The sequence below is a fragment of the Chlorocebus sabaeus genome, chromosome 25 (assembly GCF_047675955.1).
Source record: "Chlorocebus sabaeus isolate Y175 chromosome 25, mChlSab1.0.hap1, whole genome shotgun sequence".
Lineage (NCBI taxonomy): Eukaryota > Metazoa > Chordata > Mammalia > Primates > Cercopithecidae > Chlorocebus > Chlorocebus sabaeus.
The window spans coordinates 58688394-58712581 of NC_132928.1; the positions used below are offsets into that span (position 1 = coordinate 58688394).

The 24188-nt window shown below is 37.9% G+C and overlaps 1 protein-coding gene across 1 annotated transcript in view; it reads right to left on the reverse strand.

Moving 5' to 3' along the window:
* The window catches only part of MROH9 (maestro heat like repeat family member 9), a 127933-nt gene that overhangs the window by 72140 nt on the left and 31605 nt on the right, over positions 1–24188 (reverse strand). Inside the window, exons 7-11 of the mRNA XM_037986217.2 lie at positions 22940–23075; positions 11257–11372; positions 7972–8121; positions 4354–4502; positions 2040–2205 (exon numbers count right to left, since the gene is read on the reverse strand). Of these exons, the coding sequence (XP_037842145.1) occupies positions 2040–2205; positions 4354–4502; positions 7972–8121; positions 11257–11372; positions 22940–23075 (717 nt within the window). The remainder of the gene's footprint in view (positions 1–2039; positions 2206–4353; positions 4503–7971; positions 8122–11256; positions 11373–22939; positions 23076–24188) is intronic.

The window sequence follows — 24188 nt, forward strand, 5'->3', positions numbered from 1 at the left end:
CATTTTTCCAAACATAAACATTTAGGTATACTAACAACAGTCACATGGATAACAGTTATGGGCAGACAAACCACATTCATAAAGAAATAGCTTATATAACCGTGGTCATCTGAAATCCCTTGGTGGACAACCTAAGTCTTTTGACAAGACAGACCAATGGATCACCACCACACATGCAGTCACCCAAAGAGCCGAGATCTCAATAAATTTTATCTTCCTCAGAAAAAGCAAATATACAAAAATGCATCACTTCATTTACTGAGGAAGTTTCAACATTTTTATGTATAAGTGCAATGCTTACACACAAAGTCAATCGAAGTCAATATAGTGACAATGCATCTTCATGGAGACAAATTTGCAAAAAAAAAAAATGCATAAAAATAATTAGAAGCCTCTAAAAGTCTTTACACCATTTTTATCTCCAATATAGGAAATGAAATATGTAGTATAGCAAATTGGAAAAAATAATGCTGACAACTTAGTGAGAAAAATACATTAAAAAGAAAATAAAAAACACACTAAAAAGAAAATTCAACATAAAAACAATAGGAATAAATTATGGGCAGCTGCATCGAGGTGGTTCATAAGAGCTGGTCAACTTTTATGATCATTAATTATATTTTGAAGTCCTTTATTATGATGAATGGCTGTTATTTTTTCTTTTAGGGCATGGCTCTCCCTGGAGAATATGTTCACATTCATTTCATATGTGATGCTACTCTTTTTGAAATTCTTTTGTGGTTTCACATACACTAATTCGAGCATTCCCTGTTCAATTTTCCCATCTTCTGTGCCATGCTTTTATGTTGTTTTGGCATGCAGAAATCTATTTCACATGCACTCATAGAAAGACCACAGATTTGAAGAAAACAATACTAGTGATTGAACAGCAACACCATTGCGTAAGTGTCTTCTCCTACTGTACACATAATTAATTTCAAACCAGTCAGTAACTTTTCTGACTTATTCAAGGCAAATGTGGCTTTAATTTATCAAAAGCTCCTGGAATTTCATCAGCTGGAAGGAATGTCAATGCAAACAAATGACTTGTTTTACCACTAAAGTTTTCATCATTGTCATATTGCCTGGCTAATCTCATCTGAATTTTTCTAGAAATGCTTTGGACTGAATGGAAAAAAAACAAACTTTATTAGTGACAACTTGAAATTCACTTTTAGAAGCCTTGATTGCACCTAATTCCAAACATGTCATTACAGTTTGGGGATTCAGTTAGATGATAGAAATTTTAGACTTTTGGGATTTTGATATTTTGGAATTTCAATATTCAGGATTATACTGTTCAGGATTTTGCCTTTAGGGATTGTAATTGGCATTGTAGAAATACATATTCCAACATATCACATTTTTGAAGCAATGCCAACTTTATAATACTCTGTCTCTGTAAGACTTTACTCCCGGGAGTGGTGATTTTGGTTTTCAGGAGAATAAAATGATGGACACAAATGAGATTCGGTCTTTACATGGCTACAAACACCTGTATGATGTAGCCAGTGGCTACTTCTCTCATATCTCCTATGCTTTCATCTCCCTTGCCCAATTCACTCAGATTCTTTGGCCTCCTTGTATTCGCTGACATACTAGGTAAGTGTCCATCAATACGAGACTTTTCCCTTCTCTCAGTCTAGAACTCTCTAACTCAGATATATGTAAGGATCACATCCTCACCTGATTCAGGTCTCTGATTAGATGCCAGCTCAGCAGAGAGGTCTGCCCTGACCAACTCACCTAAACCTTGCCAGTCCCTTTCTTTCCTCCACACCACTATATATCTCTTTTAAGCTTTATACCATCTGACTTACACGACATTTATTTGTTCATTGTCTGTGTTTCTTACCAAAATGTAAACTCCATAATAGGGCATAGCACATAATAGACACTCAATAAATATGTGTTGCATGAATGGATGTATGAGAAGAGGACTGTGTTAAGAAAGTATGATTGAGTCTGTGGGCAGATAGGGATTTTTCACAATCAGGAAAACAATACTGAGAAGAAGAAACACTCATCGTGTTATTTACCGCCAAAGGCATTAAGTTGGTAGCATCAAGAGAGAAACGTTTTCCTTTCGTTAGGGTGTCCTCCATTTCCCCAGGTTTTCCTTTCAGTATCAATAAGATTGTCTTCAGCACATGAGGGGCCACGCTTGCCTCAGAACCCGCCGCCTGCCACATCTGTATCAGAGTGCTGCAAACACAGCCCCGCCCCACACAATGAGAATCGTGTTTGTTATGTCCTACTTGATAGAATAACAAGAATCAGGAAAAGAGTCTTGGTTTTACATTTTTATATAGCAAAGACACTGCAGACATGTCCAAAGCAAACTGAGATTCCTATTTCCAAATGATCCCATAAGCCTCTTATCCTAGAAAACAGAGAAAGGATTTAAATAAAACCTTATGGAAAATACCAGTCTGGTCTGCAAATTCATTTCTACTGCTATTTAAATATCTGTCTAACTCACTGTCAAGAACTGATCAGCTTTCTGCACTCTATACTTCCTCTGCTACTCCCACCTTGTGACTTTGTTTGTTCAGAAATAATAGAATATTTAAAAACTGGCATGGGAATACAAATTAATAAGTAGATTAATATAAAAATTAAAAAACCCTAAATAAAAAATGAACTAATTAAATAACAAAAATAAAAACAAAACTGAGCACAGAAGAGTAAGCCATTTTGTCAAATGTCACACAATGAGTGACACAGATGCTATTAAAATCCTGGCTTCTCAATCTCCAGTCCCCTGGCTCCTTTTCCTATGTACTCGACACTCTTCAAGATTAGTCTTACTGTTGCTTATCTTACAAACTGCTGTACACCTCTGCACCGATGTATTTCTGAGACCTTGCCAATTCATGCTGGGTTCTGACACTTATTGCTCAGTCTTTCTGTGTTCAGGTTCCTCATTTGGGTGCCTAATCGCTTGGAATATGGAAATACCCAGCTCTGTAGCACCCACTACCCACCTGCTCCAGGTCCCACTTAGAATCACATGGACATCAACTCTCATATGCCGTGTCTCCTTGTCTTATCTCTTGTTCATACCTCTTGGCTGAGCAAATGTTCCATGTGTTTCTTTGGTTTAGTTTCACTCCATGTCCTGGCCTTTTCTACCTCAGTCCTCAGATAGAATTAGACCTGCTGGTAGCAGCTTTGGTTAAGTTCACCTAAAAAATTATGCCTGCTTTCTGTACTTCCTGAGCACATATTGCTTGTACCAGATTTATTGGCAATTTTTATCTTGTATGCATGTGAATATATTCCCTCTCCTCAACAAAATGCTTCAGGGCCAGTAATACTTTATACAAAGTGGGTGCTTAGTTCCTAATGAGTAAATTGTCTTATGAAGATCTTTCCAGGAATTTTATGAATAGTAAAATACTTTGTGAGTTAAAGCTTCCTAAATAAATACAATCTTTCAGTCTGAAAAATAAAGTTATGTGATTTATTTAGACTTTTGTTTATTTCAGTGCCCTTTCACAGACATTAACTAACCTACATAACACATTTATAGATAGAACTTCCCTCATTTTCTAGATGAGGAAATTTAGCCTCGGGGAGTTTTATCAAACTTCCACAACGTCACATAAAATGTAAGCGTCAAAGTTGATGGAAACAGATTCATTTGTTTCCAAAGCCCAAGTCCTCTTCATAATAAAACTCTCTGCCTTTTACACTATTTATGGTAGGAAGTAGTACCTTGATTTCCAATGTTTATGCAAATTGTAGAAATGGAGTGGTGTGATTTTTCTAAACTCTTCTAATGTGCCTGTTAGGTTCATATTGTCCCATAGGCTCGCATTTGTATTTTTTTCTTCTTAAACTTTTCTTGTGATCCTGGATCATAAATTTCAGTCTAACAGTTAAAGGACACAGGACTCCCAATTTTAATGCTTATTATTGGGATGTAGAAATATCTTATGTCTGTCCTTCATAAACAAGAAAAAACACTACATGTACAAATTTATTTTCTCAACAAAAATGAGTAAATTCACAAATGGGAATAAAAATCCATTATCACATTGAGGAGAGGTTTGTTCCTCTGGGATATGCAACATAATACAATTTAAAACCACAGATAAATAATAGTGACATTGGTCATTTCTTGTGGGCCTACTGTGTTTTAGGTATTATACAAAGATATGCATAACACATATGATATTATTTAAGTCTTACAATCATCCCACATGATGCACAAATACATTTTTCTCTTTCAGAAAAAAGAAACCAGACCTGACTATGGTAGGTTGAGAATTTAAACCCAGGTCCATCTGACAGTGGAACCTGTGAACAAGTCCTCATGGAAGGGGACAAAGGGTTGGGGGGCCTTACTCGTCTGCTGGAACTGAGTAGTCCATAAGTTGAAAGATGACCTTCTTGGGTGAAGTACATGTTAACAAAGTGATAACCCGCAACATAACATCCTTCATACAATTGTTATCACACAATTGCCTATAAATAGTATCCACAATCTTAGACACCTGGAAGAGAAATTCCACAGGTAAACAAGAATCTCCTGTTCCATGGTCACCTCTAAACCAAGGCATTTCTTGGATATAAGAATTCACTTTTTCTCAGAATTACCAAGGCAGCAACTAACACACAAATAAGCACTAGTAGAAAGCATATTTATATGTGTTACTACACAATGCAAAATATTCATTTGGATGAAGACTAAATCTGTGCATTTACGAATAGCAGGAAAATGCCCATTTCTTTCAAAGTTTATTTTGGGAGGGTTGAACTCATTATATAAGAAATATAAACTCAGTATAGGAAATATACATATAATTCAAGTACTTAAAGAAGAAAATCAAAATAATGGAACAGAATAGCAATGGAACTACAGTGTATACTTCAAAGAAACGTTTGAAAGTTAAAGATGATTTGAATTCACATATTGAAGGGATGAATGATGTGTTGGAGGAATGACCCAGAATGGTAAACACCAACCCATAATCTTGCAAACTCTACTCATAGGTCCCATGTTAATTTCATTTTTCCGCCTTTTTACTCATTCTTGAACAAGGAGAGTTCTAGCTGGGTCTGAAATTTGTCTCAAATCAGTGGATGTGTATTCAGTATCAAATTTAATCCACCCAGATCATCTCACTTCTTATCTTGAAAATAATCCTTTGCATTTTTTTCTTCTTAAATATTTCTTGTGATCCTGGATCATAAATTTTAGACTAACAGAGATTATAAGCTGGAAAATTAGTTAATGCAAATTTACATTACCCTGCAGTTACATCACATACCGTTCAGTTATCTGTACAACTTTCTATGGCAAACCAAAGAAAAAATTATAAATAAAATGTTAAAAAGGGCAGGGTACTTTTCCAACCACATAGGTTCCAATGTGAGCAAGAAATGAGAGATATCAAACTACTCTTTTCCATAGACCTTTTTAACTATGGGATTTAGAGCTTCTTCTAGTTGTCCTCTTCTTATTTTAAATGCACATACCTCTAAAGCAAGCCACCTATGTCACTGGGTGCTTAATTATAGAAATTTGTGCCAATTTATGTCCAGTTATAAAAATGATAGTCTGTTTCAATTTTGATGAAATATTTGATGTGTTAGGATTATTTAGAGATTATAAGCCCATATACTATATACGGAATTTAGGGGATTTTTAGGGATATTTTTAGCCTTATAACTCATGTTAGAACCCAACCCCATCTAAGACAAGAATCCACTGTGTTCAGTAGTCCAGTTGCTTGTGGGAGCTGGGGTTGGGTCATAAATTGAGGAGCCCATTTTGTTCATTTTTTTTCTGTGGTTAGAGATTTCACTGTAGCAGAGGCTAGTTTTATACATCTAGTTTTCTGTTTGGTCTCTCTTCCTCTCAGGGACTCGGTAAGGCTTCATGTCGCCTTCCTTCAAGTGCTCTTTCCCACTTCACTAGAAGAGAACTCTATTTTGTAAGATGACTTTTGCCCTTCACCTTTCCCTGTGATTGTGTTTGCCTTACAGAATGCTCCCATCTGCAGCAGCATTGAGAGTTCTATATAAAGCGTCGCCTCCCCTTTCCTGCTCTAGGAATTTGAGTAAGACTTCTCAGATTATTTTCAGTCACCTTGCACTGCCGTGTCAGGAGAGGGAGCTGGAGGTTCATTCCTCATGTCACCATCAGGGCTGGTTTCATGGGCCTGTGACCTATGTGTTTGCACAGGGCTCCATGCTGAGAAGGTACCTTTACTTTGTTTAAAGCTCTGCCACTATCACCTTGAACTTTTAAACAATTTTATCTTTGTATTTTGTAAATCAAATCCCATGGGACAGTGGAGCAGAGGAGATACAATAAGTGAGTCTGCCATTGTTCCTATGGTCCCCTTCACATGTGGTGTTCACAAAATTCCAGGGGACCCAGGATGTGAAGCTCAATGGGAAAACAAGATAAGCATCTTATTGAAACTGTAACCTACTTTAAAAATTCCCACTTAGTCTGAAAATGACATAGAAAGAAACAGAAAGGGTAGCCCATAAATTATTTTCCTTTCAGGCTTTCCTTACTCATCAATAAGCTGAGGGTAGAGAACGTTGGTAGGATATGTGAATGATAAAAAGTGAAATTTTAGGCCGGGCGCGGTGGCTCAAGCCTGTAATCCCAGCACTTTGGGAGGCCGAGACGGGCGGATCACGAGGTCAGGAGATCGAGACCATCCTGGCTAACACGGTGAAACCCTGTCTCTACTAAAAATACAAAAAAAAACTAGCCGGGCGAGGTGGCGGGCGCCTGTAGTCCCAGCTACTCGGGAGGCTGAGGCAGGAGAATGGCGTGAACCCGGGAGGCGGAGCTTGCAGTGAGCTGAGATCGGCCACTGCACTCCAGCCTGGGTGACAGAGCAAGACTCCGTCTCAAAAAAAAAAAAAAAAAAAAAAGTGAAATTTTAGAAGTCGAGCTAGTTTTATGGAGTGTTTCCATCCTTTTGGAAAGAATTGAATACATATGCATGTGTGAGCTGTGAAACACAAATAGCATTATTTTGGTGATTCTGCACATGAGCTAAATGCTCCTATGTTTACCTTTGTAACTGGCATTGCACAATATATGTGTGGATAGTAAAATCTGCTCACGACTAAAAAATGTTCATTGTTCTTTTTGCTTAGAAAGACATTAAATAGCAAATAAAACCAGCATGAAGAATTGAGAGAGAGAGAGACTGTGGAGGAAAGGCGAATACTGCATGTGCTTACACATTTAATGACATTATTTCCTATGTTGTGAGGAAGCAGTCCTAGATTTCATTCTGCACTGAGCCCCACAAATTATGTAGCCAGCTCTACGGCAAGCTGAGGGTCTTTGAAATCTTTCCTTAAGGGATACACAGGGGATTTCTATTACAGCTATACTATTTTATTGCATTAATGTATCTCTTTAAAAATTTGAAAGCAAATATGGCAAAATATTATGATATAATATGATTGGTGGATAAGCATTCATTACCTACTCTTTAAAATTGTTCGTATGCTTGAAATATTTCACACAAAAAATCCTCAGGCCAGCATGGTGGCTCATGTCTGTGACCCTCGTGCTTTGGGAGGCCAAGGTGGGAGAGTTGTTTGAACCCAGGAATTTGAGACCAGCCTGGGCAACATAGCAAGACCTCCATCTTTACAAAAATTCATTTAAAAAGTTAGCTGGGTGTGGTGGTACATGCCTGTAGTCCCAGCTGCTTAGGAGGAGGCTGAGGTGGGAGGATTGCTTAAGCCCAGGAGTTTGAGGCTGCCATGAGCCAAGGTTTCACCACTGCACTCCAGCCTGAGCCACAGAACAAGACCCTATCTCTAAGTAAAATTAAAAAAACCTAAAGCCTCATTATATTAAAGTGATATAATGAACAATGACAAGAAGTACATATAAAAAGAAGTGGACATACAACAAAGGCAAAAATGCACATTAGAGAGTAAACCCTGTGCTCTCCTGTTTATTGTCAAGTATCTTACCATGGTGACCTTCTCGGCATGAAATTCCAGAGTAAATTTCAGTATGGATGCTGCATCAGATGCGATTTTATCATCAGGTGAAGAGAGTTTCATCAGGAGACTCCACACAAAGTCAGTCAGCAGGGAAGGCAGTAAGGTTTGCCCTACTCTCTGCAACCACAAAGGATAGTCATGACCTCAGGGCTTACTCACACCAACATAAGACAGCTAAACTCAGACATGGTGGCAGATGCTCAAGAGCCAGGCAGGGCCACAAGACTTCCATGGTCCATATACATCTCTCATTGGAGTCTCCTTCCTCCATGAAAAAATATTAAAAATTATATTTTACAACAATGTTGGTACAAAAATGACTATAATCCAAGTGAAATTATATTTAATTTTTTTCTTCCGATTTTAAAGCAATTCAGCTATTCAGATATTATCATGAATTTCTTCAGTTTTGGAAATGAGTTTACTCAGATCAGAAACAAGTATGAAGAAAGCAGAAGATGCAGGAGGGGACAGGGTGAGGAAGTCAAGTGAACTCAAAGGCATGGACTTTCCTCTTTTACAGAAAGGGATCAGGAAGCAGAAAGAAATAAAAGGCCTTTATGTCCATGATCGAGGTGCAAGAACTACAATTCAAATAATCCCTTGTTAAAGTTAGAGGACTCTCCGTGGATTGTAAAATTTGAACAAAATCACATTGATTATAGATTTCTCAATTAAAGAAAGATAAACGAGCCAAATTTTCTCCTTTTGCCTTTATACGGGGGACAAATAGTCATTCTCCCAAGTACAGAGGATACCCAATCTCACCAATAAAAGTTTTTCTGCACTGTCTTTAAAGGGATGGAGTATTGCTTTTTGGTCATAAGGCAGAACTAAGACTAAGGTCTGAGTGAGAAGTGATGACCACTAGCGCCTTTCCCACTGGGCAGAGGGGTGACGGATGGGAATCTTGGAAAGCTATGGAAGAAAATTAGAGGAGATTAACCAAGGATTGGAGAGGTGGGATGAATATCATAAATAGTTTGCCACACTTTAAGAAAGCCATATTTAACTCTATGACACTGGATTTTTTTTTAAAATGGTGGAAGGCAGAATATTCTCTTTTTGAATATTTGCTTGCTCAACAAAAAATTTACTTTAGTATCTATCTAAAAAGTTGTAGAAGAAGCAATTCCCAGTGAAACTTAGAGCCAGTGTTAGAAGTTTCTGTCATGTACAGGTGAAGGTGTGATAGTTGATTATATAAAATGATAGGTTTGCTTTGTAAAATATTATCTACACGTAACTCTCCAGAAATACACCAATCACACAGGATCAGCTGGGCTCTTCAGAGGTCATTTTTATCTCCCCCTGCTTCTTACTGCTACACTGTTACACCATGTTATTACATGTTCTTGATGCCACTTGCTTGAATGTTTGCATAATATACTATTAACTTAACAGTCCACAGATTTTCATTTGTTCCTCTATGTTTGGCATATACTTTAAAAAATCTGTGAAGAAGCTCTCACAAATAGTGGTATTGTTTTGAGTTATTTCTTTCTATAAATTCCCATGAATGAGACTACTAGTTTATTTGGTATGAACATATGTGTGTGTGTGTGTGTGTGTGTGTGTGTGTGTGTGTGTGTATTTTAGTTAATGACACTTTGTGGCTCTCTGTGGATCCTTTGCAAAACAGTGTCCCCTCTTACAACCAACTACTATATAAAACGAGAGTGCCATGGTTTGGGAATTGTTTTTCGTTTTGTTTTTCTATCCAGCCTTCCCATTTAATGGTAGTTTGCTTCCAGCTTCCATGGTTAGCAACCTTGCTGCTTCTACCCCTATTTGCATGCTTTGAACTTTGTCTTTGGCTATGGTCCTCTTGGTCTTGTTTCTACAATCTTGTATTCTCTCAATTTACCTATTCCATCTACTACTGGAAGTCCCAGCTCCAGGTTTTCCAGCTACTGCTCCTGCATGTAGTGCTGGACTTGCTTTGGTCTCACAATTGGGAAATGAGTAACAGGTCATGAACACAAGGACCCAGGGCACCTCCCCCAAGCCCAAGGATTTTTATGTCTGATGGATATTAAACTCCGATGAGCAAGGACACCAACCTAGAGGCTGTGATGATAAGTTTCATGAACAGCTTAGAAGAGACCCCAACAGACTGCTGGTCCTAGGTTCACTAGCCCAGTCATGGTACTCAGGATTTCAATTCCAGGATACTGAAGTGGAGGATGGAAGAATGAGGGAAGATTTGCTAGTAAACTTAAACAGATGCCTGGTTTCTTTATGTAAATGAACATGGTCAACCAGGCTTGAAAATTTTGAGAGGAGGTGGGAAAGAATAACTTTTGGTTTTGGAAAGATGTACCATAGGGCTTCTACATATTTAAGACATCTATGCAGTATTTTTGACCATATCATGTTAGATGTATTGCTTCTGTGTATCCTCAGCCTCCCACAATTCCACCCATCTCAGCCATGCAAGAAGACACTGCCTTATACATGTAGTTTTAAGAGGAACCCCTAGGTCCTCCTACCCCAAGAGATGAGCTGGCCTAAAGGGCTTCCCCAAAAGTTTTGCTGAGCCACTGGCTCAATGCGTGTGGATGGAAGGTGCTGGAAAGCCCAGCCTGGGCTCCAGTGCTGTGCAACTTCTGGAGCCTATGACGAAACCTATCTGGAAGGTGCTGGAAAGCCCAGCCTGGGCCCCAGTGCTGTGCAACTTCTGGAGCCTATGGCTAAACCTATGTAGTTTGAATAAGGTGAGGGAGCATATATAGCTATAGAGCCTCACGGTTCTCCCAAGGGTTGAGACAGTGTAAACACAACTAACTTGGTACTGAGATTTATCATGTAGGCTTTTTAAATTTTTATTTCTCATTTAATAACATTTTTAAACAAAATCAAAATCACAGTGTCATTATGTTTGCAGAGTAAATTATGATAGTATTGGAAAGTCTGTTAACTGCTTTGTTAATTTTTCTAAGTAAGCAGAAATTCTCCATTTTTAGTGAACTATTTGTTGGCCAAACAAAAAGAAGTGTAACTAGGAAAACCTCATTTGCTTTCTATAAGGATTAAGTAATACAAATTACTATATTTGGGAATAATTGGCATAATTATTAATAGAGATGAAAGTCAGAAAACCAAATGGTCTATAATCATTTACATTTTACCGCACTGAGTTTAAAAAAAATGAAAAACTACTAACAACATAAACTTTGTTCAAATAAATTGCTACTAAGAGTAATAATACATATAAACAAAAGCCCTTGGCAAAAGTGGGGGCTAAATTACCCGAGCAATTTTGCTTTTGTCTTGTCGAAACTCCTTGGGTAGAAATTCTACATCAGAAGAAGGAAACTGGAGGCTGTAACTTTTATCGTTTGTAGGCTTATTTGTTCTAATATCCGCTGTGTTAAGAAAAATAGTTTAAGGTTATTTGATCACTGGTTTGTTCTATGACATTACTATTTCCAATTTTCTTTTCCTGCCCAGTTCGGGAGATCTGATGTTTTCTGAATATTTAACTCTCTGCTCATAGTTTAGTCTCATAAAATATTATGGCACTCACACAGAATTCATAAAGTGTTTAAGAGAGTCCATGTGACATATGAATGAAGGACAAATACTTTTAATAATAGCCTGACAAGATAACAAATACATATAGACCATCAAATTCATGGTTCAGTGTGCTGGAAAAGCTAATGCTAAGCTGGAGGATCTATTGGCAGGGAGAGTAGACTCAGGCATCTGAAATGAGCTGAGTGGTAGACCAGAGAATCCAGAAGTGCTCAGGAAAAACTTCAGGTGCAGAAAATTTCAGTTCCAGAGAAGGTGAGCTTTAAATGATTTTGTTTGTTTTTAAATAGCTCTATAGAGATATAATTGACATTTATTTCCTGATTTTGTTTTTGTTTTTTGTTTTTTTTGAGCCAGGATCTTGCTCTGTCACCCAGGCTGAAGTCCAGTGGTAAAAACAGAGTTCACTGGAGGCTTGACCTCCTGGGCTCAAGTGATCTTCTCACCTCAGCCTTCCCAGTAACTGGGATTGCAGGCACATGCCACAGTGCCCAGCTAATTAAAAATACACATATTTTGTAGAGATAGGGTCACACTATGTTGCCCAGGCTGGTCTCCAACTCCTGGGCTCAAGTAATCTGCCCGCCCAGGCCTCCCAAATTGCTGGGATTACAGGTGTGAGCCACCATGCCCAGCCCATATAACATATCTAAGGTGAACAACTTGATAAGTTTTTGTGTATCTATAAACTCAATAATAATAAACCACAAGAAAAAAAATGAACATATCTATTGCCTCCAAAAGTTTCCTCATGCCCTTTTGTAATCCCTCACACTTACTCCCTGTACCCATCCTCTGACTCCAAGTCAACCACTGATCCACTTCCTGTCATCTGCTCTCTGTCAAGTTGGTACTTTGTAATTTTATATAAGTGGATCATACAGTATGCACTCTTTTTGGGGGGTGGAGGGGGGTTGGCTTCTTTCACTCAGCAAAACTACTGAGATTCATCCATGTTTTTGTACATATTAATAGTTTGTTCCTTTTTACAGTGAATAATACTATTCTATTACATGTACATACCCAAATCTCTTTATCTATTTGCCTGTTAATGGACATTTAATTTGTTTCTGGTTTGAGGCTATTACAAATAATGGTGTTATGAACATTCATGTACCAGTAAGTATTTGTATGAACTACTTTCATTTTTCTCAGGTAAATATGAAGTTGTGGAATGACTGAATCATATGATAGCTATATGTTTATCTTTTTAGGATAGTGCCAAATTATTTTCTGACGTTGTTATACTATTTTACAGTTTGCCCACAAGGTATGTGAGCTCGAGTGACTATACATCCTTAATAACACATGGTAGAATCAGTCTTTTCAGTTTTATAAATTCTAATGGGTGTGTAGTGGCATCTCATTATAGTTTTAATTTACATTTCTTTAATAAGTATATATAGAACGTTATTTGATTTGCTTCTTTGCTACGTGTTCTTCTTTGGTAAAATGGCTATTTAAATCCATTTTTGTTTTTTAATTTGGTTGTCTTTTTTCTTAGAGAGATTTTTTTTTATTTCTTCTAAAAAAAGGGGGGTGGATACATGTGCAGAATGTGCAGGTTTATTACATAGGTACACGTGTGCCATGGTGGTTTGCTGCACCTAGTGACCCACCCTCTAAGTTCCTTGCCCTCACCCCCCACCCCCCACCCCCAACAGGCCCTGGTGTTTGTTGTTCCCCTCTCTGTGTCCATGTGTTCTCAATGCTCAACTCCCACTTAAGAGTGAGAACACGTGGTATTTGGTTTTCTGTTCCTGTGCTAGTTTGCTGAAGATGATGGCTTCCAGCTTCATCCATCTCCCTGCAAAGGACATGATCTCATTCCTTTCTTTGCCTGCATACTACTCCAGTGTATATATGCACCACATTTTTTTTGTCCAGTCTATCATGGATAGGCATTTGGGTTGGTTCCATGTCTTTGTCATTATAAACAGTGCTGCAGTAAACATATGTGTGCACATGTCTTTATAGTAGAATGATTTATATTCCTTTGGGTATATACCTAGTAATGGGATTGCTGGTCAAATGGTATTCTGGCTCTAGAACCTTGAGGAATTGCCATACTGTTTTCCACAATGGTTGAATTAATTTACATTCCCACCAACAGTGTAAAAGCGTTCCTATTGCTCCACATCCTCTCCGGCATCTATTGTTTCCTGACTTTTGAATAATCACCATTCTGACTGGTATGAGATGTTATCTCATTGTGGTTTTAATTTGCATTTATCTGATGATCAGTGATGGTGAGGTTTTCTTCATATGTCTGTTAGCTGTGTAAATGTCTTCTTTTGAGAAGTCTCCGCTCATATCCTTTGCCCACTTTTTGATGGCGTTGTTTGTTTTTTTCTTGTAAATTTGTTTAAGTTCCCTGTAAATTCTGCATATTAGACCTCTATCAGATGGATAGATTGCAAACATTTTCTCCCATTCTGTAAGTTGCCTGTTCATTCTGACAGTATTTTCTTTTGGTGTGCAGAAGCTCTTTAGTTGAATTAGATCCCATTTGTAAATTTGGGCTTTTCTTGCAATTCCTTTTGGTGTTTTATTCATGAAGTCTTTTCCCATGCTTATGTCCTGAATAGTATTGCCTACATTTTCTTCTAGGGTTTTCATGGTTTTGAGTTTTACATTTAAGTCTTAATCCATTTTGAGTTAATTTTTGTATAAGGTGTAAGAAAGGGGTCCAGTTTCAGTTTTCTGCGTATGGCTAGCCAGTTTTTCAAGCACCATTTATTAAATAGGGAATTCTTTCCCCATTACTTGTTTTTGTCAGCTTTGTCAAAGGTCAGATAGTTGTGGATGTGTAGTGTTATTTCTGAGGTCTCTATTGTGTTCCATTTGTCTATATTTCTGTTTTGGTACCAGTGCCATGTTGTTTTGGTTACTGTAGCCTTGTAGTATAGTTTGAAGTCAGGTAGCATGATGCCTTCAGCTTTCTTCTTTTTGCTTAGGATTGTCTTGGCTGTACGGGGCCTTTTTTGATTCCATATGAAATTTAAAATGGTTTTTTTTAATCATGTGAAGAATGTCAATGGTAGTTTGATAGGAATAGCATTGAATCTATAAATTACTTTAGGCAGTATGGCCATTTTTACAATATTGATTCTTTCTATCCATAAGGATGGAATGTTTTTCCATTTGTTTATGTCCTCTCTTATTTCCTTGAGCAGTGGTTTTCAGCTCTCCTTGAAGAGATCCGTCACATCCCTTGTTAGCTGTATTCCTAGGTATTTTATTCTCTTTGTAGCAATTGTAAATGGGAGTCCACTCATGATTTGGCTCTTTGCTTGCCTATTGTTGGTGTAAAGGAATGCTTGTGATTTCTGCACATTGATTTTGTATTCTGAGACTTTGCTAAAGTTGCTTATCAGTTCAAGAAGTTTGTGGACTGAGATGATGGGGTTTTCTAAATATAAAATCATGTAATCTGTAAATAGAGATGACTTCCTCTCTTCCTCTTACAGAGTTTTGAGTGTCCTTTATGAACTTTGAATATGGGTCTTTTATCAGATATGTAGTTTGAAAATATTTTCTCCCAGTCTGTGGCTTAACTATTAACCGTATCTTTCAAAGAGCAGAGATACCTAATTTATCATTTATTTTCATTTATACTTTGATTACTGTATCTAAGAAATCTTTACCTAATCCAAGGCCCCCAAATTTCTTTGAGTTTTATAGTTGTAGATTTTACATTTAGTTCTATTACTCACTTTGGGTTAATTTTTGAATATGTATGAAGTATGAATCAAAGTTTTTCTGCCTATAAATATTCATTTTTTCCAAACACAATTTATTGAAAAGTTTGTGCTCACTCCTTTAAATTGCCTTTGAAACTTCATAAAAAATCAGCTGACTATATATATGGATTTATTTCTGGACTCTCAATTCTATTTTGCACAATGTTGAATAGAATAGAAGTAGTGATAGTGCACATTCTTGTCTTGTTTCTGATGTTTCAGGGAAATCATTCAGTATTTTACCATTACGTGCAGACATACCTCAAAAGATACTATAGGTTTGGTTTCAGATCATTGCAATAAAGTGATTATCACAATAAATTAACCCACATTAATTTTGTTGGTTTCCCAATGCCTATAGAATGTATGTTTACACTATGCTGTATTCTAGTAAGTATGCAATAGCATTATGTCTAAAAACATACATATCTTACTTAAAAACATTTTATTGCTACAAAATGCTAACAATCATTTAAGTTTTCACTGAACAGGTTCTCCTGGCTTGGATCTCCAGCAATCCCTCACCAACGCTATTGAGCCAGTAGCATCCCTGCAACTCTCTGGGACAGAGTTCCCTGGGAGGGCGAGTTGCCATCTTTGCTGTCTTATAACCCTTACTGTCTCCAGGCTCTTGAGAGTCTGTGGGGACCAAAGACTGGTCTGAATTCCCAGCACAGAGCATTCCCGACATGAAAAAGTGGCTGGGCTATTTTCCACACAGGTCTCAGTCCTTCTCCTCACTGGACATGGTCTCTTGACCTTGGACTCCAGCACAACCACCCTGCCCCCACCTGACCCTTCAATCAGAGGCAGCCCAGCATTTCTCTGAGTAGAAAATCCCAGAGTCAACCCACAACACCTCCACCACTGCAATTGCCGTGGTACTCCCCTAACAGCCCTTGGGCTGGGGGAAGGAACAAAGGGCCTAGTCACTATGTGGGCACCTCCAACACACTCCAGCCACAGGAGGAAAAGGAGTCTAACCCTTATTCCCTGGAAATACCCAACCCCCACTCCTCACCAGGCAGGGCCCCTGGCTCATAACTGCAGAATGGTCACCCACAACCATGACTGAGCATATCCATTGGTAAGTGGCCTGGAGTCTCCCTGGAGAAAGGCTCCCAGAGGTATTTGACAGCCCCTCTGCCATTGCCACAGCAGAGTTCTATCCCTGCTGCCCTCAATTTGGGGAAGAAATGAGCCTGAGGGCTACACCAGAGCTTACAGCACACCACAGTCACCATAGGGAGAGGAGACCAATCTTTCCACCTGGAGAGTCCTTGAACCCCTGCTCTCCAACAAGCACAACCCCAAGCTCATATCAGCAATTTAGGTGTCCTACCCTACTGGCTGAACAATCTCAGTAACAGCAGCTCTGTGTTTCTTGGAAGTAGAGCTCATGGGAGCAACTGAAAACTCCTCTACCACTGCCTCTGCAGTGGTACTACCCTTGGACTAAAGAAGGAGCAAAGACTGTAAGTACCTAATCTGCACCTTCGGCAAGCTACAATCAACCCAAAGAGAGGGGGCCAGTCTGTCTCCCAAGGGTTCTACTTGATGCTCCCTGCTCATCACCAGGCCGGGAACTCCTAGCTTAACCCACAGTACAGACCTTCAATCCTGGGTTGATTACACTGAGCAATTACTGACCTGCATCTCTCTGGTGTGGAGCCTCCAGAAGTCAAGCAAAAGACTGTTGGCCACAATCACTGCTGAGGTTCCTTTCTCTGCTGCCTCCAAGTTAGGGAGGAAACATAAACCTTGAAATCACCCCAGAGTTGTGATAGGCATCCCGGAGGTGCCAAGCCATGATCTATAGCCAACACTCAAGTGGGAAAGGAGCCCATGGTTTCAGGGTACTGAGAAGGAGCATAGCTGCTACTGTAAGGAAATATAGGGGAGCCACAACTGAGCAAGAGTCTACCAACTGACCACTGTGCCTAAGTGCCATTCACCAGATCACACCCTAAAGCTTCAACACCAAAATATCTCACTAACATACCCTACCATGAAACCAAAGATGAGAAGTCAGATACAAATACAGACCCTGCACAAGGCTCAGCCCTGTGAAGACATCCCGAAAAGAAGTCTGCTGACTATACTCAATCTCCACTGCAGTTAAAGGAATACCCTCATGCAGAGCTGAGAAAGAACCAGTAACTCAAAGAGCTAGAGTGTTTTATGTCCTCCAGATGACTGAAATAGTTCTCCAACAAGGGTTCTTAATCAGTTTGGATTGATGGAAATGACAGAAATATAATTCAGAATATGGCTAGGGATGAAGATTACTGAGATTCAGGAGAATAGCAAAACCCAATCAAGGAAACTAAGATTCACAATAAAATGATACAGGAGCTGACAGATGAAATAGCCAGATTAAAAAAACCTAACTGGCCCAATAGAGCTGAAAAACACACTACATAATTTCACAATGCAAATGCAAGTATTAACAGCAGAATAGACCAAACTGAGGAAAAATATCATGAAACTTGAAGCCTGGCTCTCAGAATTAAGGTAGTCAGAAAAAAAACAAACAAACAAACAACAACAACAACAACAACAAAAAAATCAGAAAATAGAATGTAAAGTAAAGAACAAAACCTCCAGGAAATACAAGATTATATAAAGAGGACAATTTTATGTGTTATCCCTGCTATAGATGGGGAGAAAGCAAACAACTTGGAAAACATTTCAGGATTTCATCCATGAAAACTTCCCCAACTTTGCTAGAGAGGTCAACAGTCAAATTCAGGAAATACAGACAATCCCTGCACAATTCTACATCCCCAAAACACATAATCGTCAGATTCTCCAAGGTCAAAATGAGAAAAGAAAAAATGTTTTCATTTTTTGATATGCCTCAGCTTCCTGAGTAGCTGGGATTACAGGCATACACCACCATGCTTGACTAATTTTTGTATTTTTAGTAGAGACGAGGTTTGACCATGTCGGCCAGGCTGTTCTCAAACTCCTGACCTCAATTGATCCACCCACCTCAGCTTCCCAAAGTGCTGGGATTATAGGTATGAGCCAGCATGCCTGGCCTCAACATTCTTAAAAAAAAAAAAAAAAATTCCAACCAAGAATTTCATATCTGGCTCAGCTAAACTTCCTAAGTGAAGGAGAAATAAGATCCTTTTTAGATAAGCAAATGCCAAAGAAATTCATTACCACTGATCTGCCTGATAAGAGCTCCTGAAAAGAACACTAAATATGGAAAGGAAAGACCAGTACTAGTCACAGCAAAAACACACTGAAGTACACAGACCAGTAATACATAAAGCAATCACATGAACAAGTCTGCATAATTAATCAGCTAACATCATGACAGGATCAAATTCATAAATAACACTAACCTTGAAGGTAAATGGGCTAAATGCTCCAATTAAAAGGCACAGAGTGGCAAGCTTAATAAAGAATAAAGATGCAATGGTATGCTGTCTTCAAGAGACCCATGTCACATGTAATGACACTTACAGGTTCAAAATAAAGGAATGGAGAAACCCTACCAAGCAAATGGAAAACAGAAAAAGGCTGGGGTTACAATCCTAATCTCAGGCAAAACAAGACTTTAAGCCAGCAAAGATCAAAAAAGACAAAAAGGGCATTTACATAAATGGTAAAGGATTCAATTCAATGGGAAGACCTAACCATCCTAAATAAATATGCACCCAACACAGGAGCACCCAGATTCATACAGCAAGTTCTTAGAGATCTTCAAAGAAACTTAGACTCCCACACAATAATAGTGAGAGATTTCAACATCCCACACAATAATAGTGGGAGTCTTCAATATCCTGCTGACAGTATTAGACAGATCATTGAGGCAAAAAAGGTTACAATCTTAAGTGAAATAACTCAAAACAGAAAGTCAGATACCACAGGTTCTCACTACATAATGTGTACACATGGGCATACAGAGCATATTAATAGACATCAGAGACTCATAAAGGTAGGAAGATGAAAGGTAGGGTGAGGGATGAGAAAGGACCTAATGGGTAAAATGTACACTATTTAGGTGATGCTTACTAGTCAATATATCCAAGCAACAAATCAGCATTTGTGCCCCCTAAATCTATTCAAAAAAATTATTATGTCCCCCTAATTAATTGATCCCTTTATCATTATGAAATGACTTTTTTTTTCCCTTGGAGGCATTCTTATCTCTAAAATATATCTTTTTATAGCAATATAATGTAGCCACTCCAATTTTCTTTTTATTATTGTTAACATATCATTTTCTAACGTTTAACATTTAATTCATGTGTGTTTTATATTTAAAGTGAGTTTCTTGTAGGCAGCATATAGTTGAGGCTTGCTTTTTATTCAGTCTGACAATCTCTGTCTTTTTACTTGGGATATTTAGAATATTTATATTTATTATGATTGGGTTAAAAATTTTTCTTGATTTTTTTTTACTATTTTTTCTTATTTTTTTTTTCTATTCTTTTTGCTTCATTTTAAATTATTTTCCATGATTCCATTTTAGCTCCATTTTGGCTTATTATATATAACTTTTTGCTATGTTATCTTAGTGGTGGCTTTAGGGTTTAGATGATACATCCTTAACTTATTACAGTTTACTTTCAAGTGTTATTTTATAACTTTGGGCATAGGAGAAGAATTTTAAAACACATTTATACATTTTCCCCTTTAAGTTTTTGTGTTATTGTTTTTATACTTTACTTTTGTTATTATTTTTGCTTTAAAGAGTTGGCTATCATTTAAAGAGATTTAAATAAGAGAGAGAAATGAATATTTATCTATATTGTTGAAGTTTTCCAGTGCTCTTCATTCCTTTTTGTAGATCTAGATTTTCATCTGGTATAATTTCCTTTTCTAAAAGAATTTTCTTTAACATTTTTTGCAGTTAAAGATCTGATGGTAATTAATTCTAGCAACTCTTGTATATCTAAAATGTCTTTATTTTATTTTTTTTGAAAGATATTTCTACTCATTTAAGGATTCTAGATTGACATTTTTTTTTTCTTTTCTGTATTTTATGATGTTGGCTTCATTGCCTATAACTTGTGTCATTTCTGATGAGAAATCTGCTGGCATCCTTACCTTTGTTTCTCTATATGTAATGTCCTTTTTCCTCTTTGGCTCGTTTTAAGATTTTTTTCTTTATCACTTGTAAGCAATTTAATTATGATGTGCCTTTATGTTCTTTTCTTCACATTTCCTGTTCTCTACCATGCTTTTCGGTGTGTGAGTTTATAGCTTTTATTACACTCGAAAATTTTTCAGTCATTATTCTTTAATTTGTTTTTCTGTCCTAACTTTCTCACTTTCAGAGACTCAAATAAGATATGTATTAAGCTCTTCAGAGACTCAAATTAGACATGCCTCATAGTTCATTGATGCTCTATTTGTCTCAGTTGTTTATTTTTCTGTTTAAATTTTGATAATTACTATTACTATGTCTGCAAGCTCATGAATCTTTTCTTCTGCAATGTTGTTGTTAATCCATGCCAGAGAATTTTTCTTCTCAGATACTGTCATTTTTATCTCCAGAGGTTCAATATAGGTCTTTTAGGAGTTTTTCTATGTCTCTACTTAAGATGTTTTTATCTTCTAATTCCTTAAATAAGTGGAATATAGTTATAATAATTCTTTTAATGTCACACTCTACTCATTCTATCATTTGTGCCTTTTCTCTATTGCCCAGGCTGGAGTGCAGTGGCGCGATCCTGGCTCACTGCAACCTCCGCCTCGCAGGTTCAAGCAATTCTCCTGTCTCAGCCTGAGTAGCTGGGATTACAGGCACATACCACCACGCCCAGCTAATTTTGTATTTTTAGTAGAGATGGGATTTCACCATTTTAACCAGGCTGATCATGAACTCCTGACCTCAGGTGATCTGCCCGCCTCAGCCTCTAAAAGTGCTAGGATTACAGGCGTGAACCACCATGCCCGGCCTAATAATTTTTTTTTTAATTGGATTTCAGACATGTTCATTTTAACTTGTTGAGTGCAGGAATTTTTTTATTTCTAGGGGTATTCTTCAGCTTTGTTTTGGTAAATAATTAAAATATTTGGAGACAGTGATACTTTTAGGTCTTGTTTTTAGGCCTTTTTAGGTAGCATTAAAACAGTTTGGTCTGGGGATGATTTTTTTTCTCCTAATGAGACAAAACCCATCTAAGTACTCTACCTCAGTACTTGTGAATTATAAGCTTTTAAATTCTGGCTTACAGGCATAGGTATTATCACCAGCCTTTGTTGAGCACTGGATCTTTTTCTATAATCATTTTTGTTGTTTCCCACCCTTCGAACTCAGGCAGTTTACTCACATGCATATTCTCATTAGTACTCAGCTAAATACTTAAAGGGGGCTCTCTTTAGATCTCTGCAGATCTCGAGTTTGTGCGTTTGTGCGTGTGTGTGTGTGTGTGTATGTGTGTGCATGTACTCATGTACCCCGTTCTGGTACCCTGGCCTTTCAACTCTAGCTATTGACCTATCTGGACTCCCATTTCTTTTTAACTTGATGAGACCACTGGCTTATCTCTTTTTGTGTTGGCTCTTAGAAATGTACTCTAGGTGGTAAGCTTAGGCAATTACAAACCCCACATCATTTGTTCTTACCTTCTCATCTTTCAAGAGTCATTGTCCTTTGTTATTTAACGTCCAATGAATTGAAAATTATATGTGTGTGTGTGTGTGTGTGGGTGTAACACACACACACACACATATATATATATATTTTTTTTTTTGAGACGGAGTTCCGCTCTGTTACCGCTCTGTCACCCAAGCTGGAGTGCAGTGGTGTGATCTTGGCTCACTGCAAGCTCTGCCTCCCGGATTCATGTCATTCTCCTACCTCAGCCTCCTGAGTAGCTGGGACTACAGGCACCTGCCACCATGCCCGGCTAATTTTTTGTATTTTTTAGTAGAGATGGGGTTTCACTGTGTTAGCCAGAATAGTCTCAATCTCCTGACTTCGTGATCCACCCTCCTTGGCCTTCCAAAGTGCTGGGATTACAGGCGTGAGCCACTGCGCCTGGCCAAAAACTATATATATATTAAGTTTGCTTATTATAGGAGGGTAAATAGAGTAAGTCTGTTCTCTGTTATTACATCCTGGACAGAAGCAGAGGCATAGGCTCCATAGACAGAGGCTCCACCCCTTGCAAATATACAAATATTTTTAAGCTTTGTTCTAAAATGCAATTAAATTACTTGAGATAGTTTAATACTTTCAAGTCTTGCTTTTATGTTTCATTAGAAAAGTCATAGCAATATTTATTTTAATCCTAGGCTGATTTTTCTCCACCATTGAAGCAAGAATCTTCTGAGTAGTCTATCAGATGCTCAATTAGATAGAAAAAAATACCTCATTTTAAAAGTCTCATTGGTAAACTCTCTCCTTCTCCATCCTTCCCGGTTCCACCCAGCATTCCTCTCCCCACCATTAATACTCAAGTAATCTAAGAACAGTAGTTTATAAATCTTGAAGAACCAACCACACTATTACCAGAATTTCTTGACAATGTGAAAAAGATTCAAAGATACATTTTAGAAAGTATAGCTATGACTCTTGGGACAGGATTTAGAAATTAACAGACATAGAGCCTTCCCAGGACCCATAAATTACATAACGAGGGACATATTCTTAGTAATCCTGAGAAAAGATGGTGAACCATTCTTACCATTCTGACACTGTGCAATGTAGAGGAGGTGACACATTCCCAATGACGCTTGTTGTACAATCGAGGGATCTTCATGAGAACACAAAAGAGACAGCTCTGCTGCCAGGAGACCCAAACATGGAGCATCAACACTTGTCTAATGGAGAAACAAAGGAGAATATTCATTTGCTATGCATAGCCAACATGAAAATGTCTGCATGCATCTGATCCTGTTATAAATCAGACTAGGATTCTAAGATAAGCTTCAGAGTTTACAATATCTGTAATCAAATCCTGGCCCCGTTACTGACTCTCAATTTCCTCATCTGTGAAATGAAGATAATAAATTCCACTTTGTAACAGTTATTGTGGAGAGTAAGGGGTAACACTGATGACAAGAAGAAAAAAATCCTAGCAAAGTACTTGGAAATAATGGTGACTCAACTAATGTTAGTTTCTGTGCCATGAAGTGGGTAGCCTTTGTGGGTAGCAAATTCCCAGGACATGGAAAAGTAAGGTAGGATGTGTATTTCCAAAACCTTTAGTGCTTCCTTCTCCACATACGGAACACTATAAGTCACTGAGGAGGTATGCCACTTTTCCTCTTGAAGTTGTTCCGATTCCTCTCAGGGAAATTCATTTTTAAAAATGCACTTGCTTTTGATGTCAAAGCTACTACCAAAATATTTCTGTATTTCCTTCTACAACTTCTTCAACACTTTGACTAATCAAATATTTAGATTTTCATCTTAATGGACCTGTTTGGCTAGAGAATATCCACATAGAGAAGGAAGTAGAGATAGAAAAGAGGAAAGATAGAAAAGGCATTTGCTTTTATGAAATTATGGGTGCCCTTTACCAATTGTGTGTGTCTTTTTTAAAACAAAGAAGGGCTCTGATTAAATGTAGATTTGGCGAACTAGCAGCATGGCTTGCAGATAGTTCTTGCCCCCAAGACAAGTGATTACTTTTCCTAGGTAGAGGCTTTGATGATTGGAGCAATTGTTGATGGTAAATTCCAGAGGGATCGCAAGGCCTGTTTCTGTTGACCTTTTTCATGCCCCATTTTCCCTGCCCTTTACGTGACTTACCTCACCACTTCCTGCCCACTCTGTCTCTCTCTCTCACACACACACACAGAAATTCCTAAGGAAGAAATATGAAGTGGCCTGGGTCATCTGGGTCATGGGCCAAGGCCATAATTGAATTGTGATGTGGGGAGTGAAGGTCTCAGTAGGAGAACAGAGATTATAAATATCTTTTTATCCGT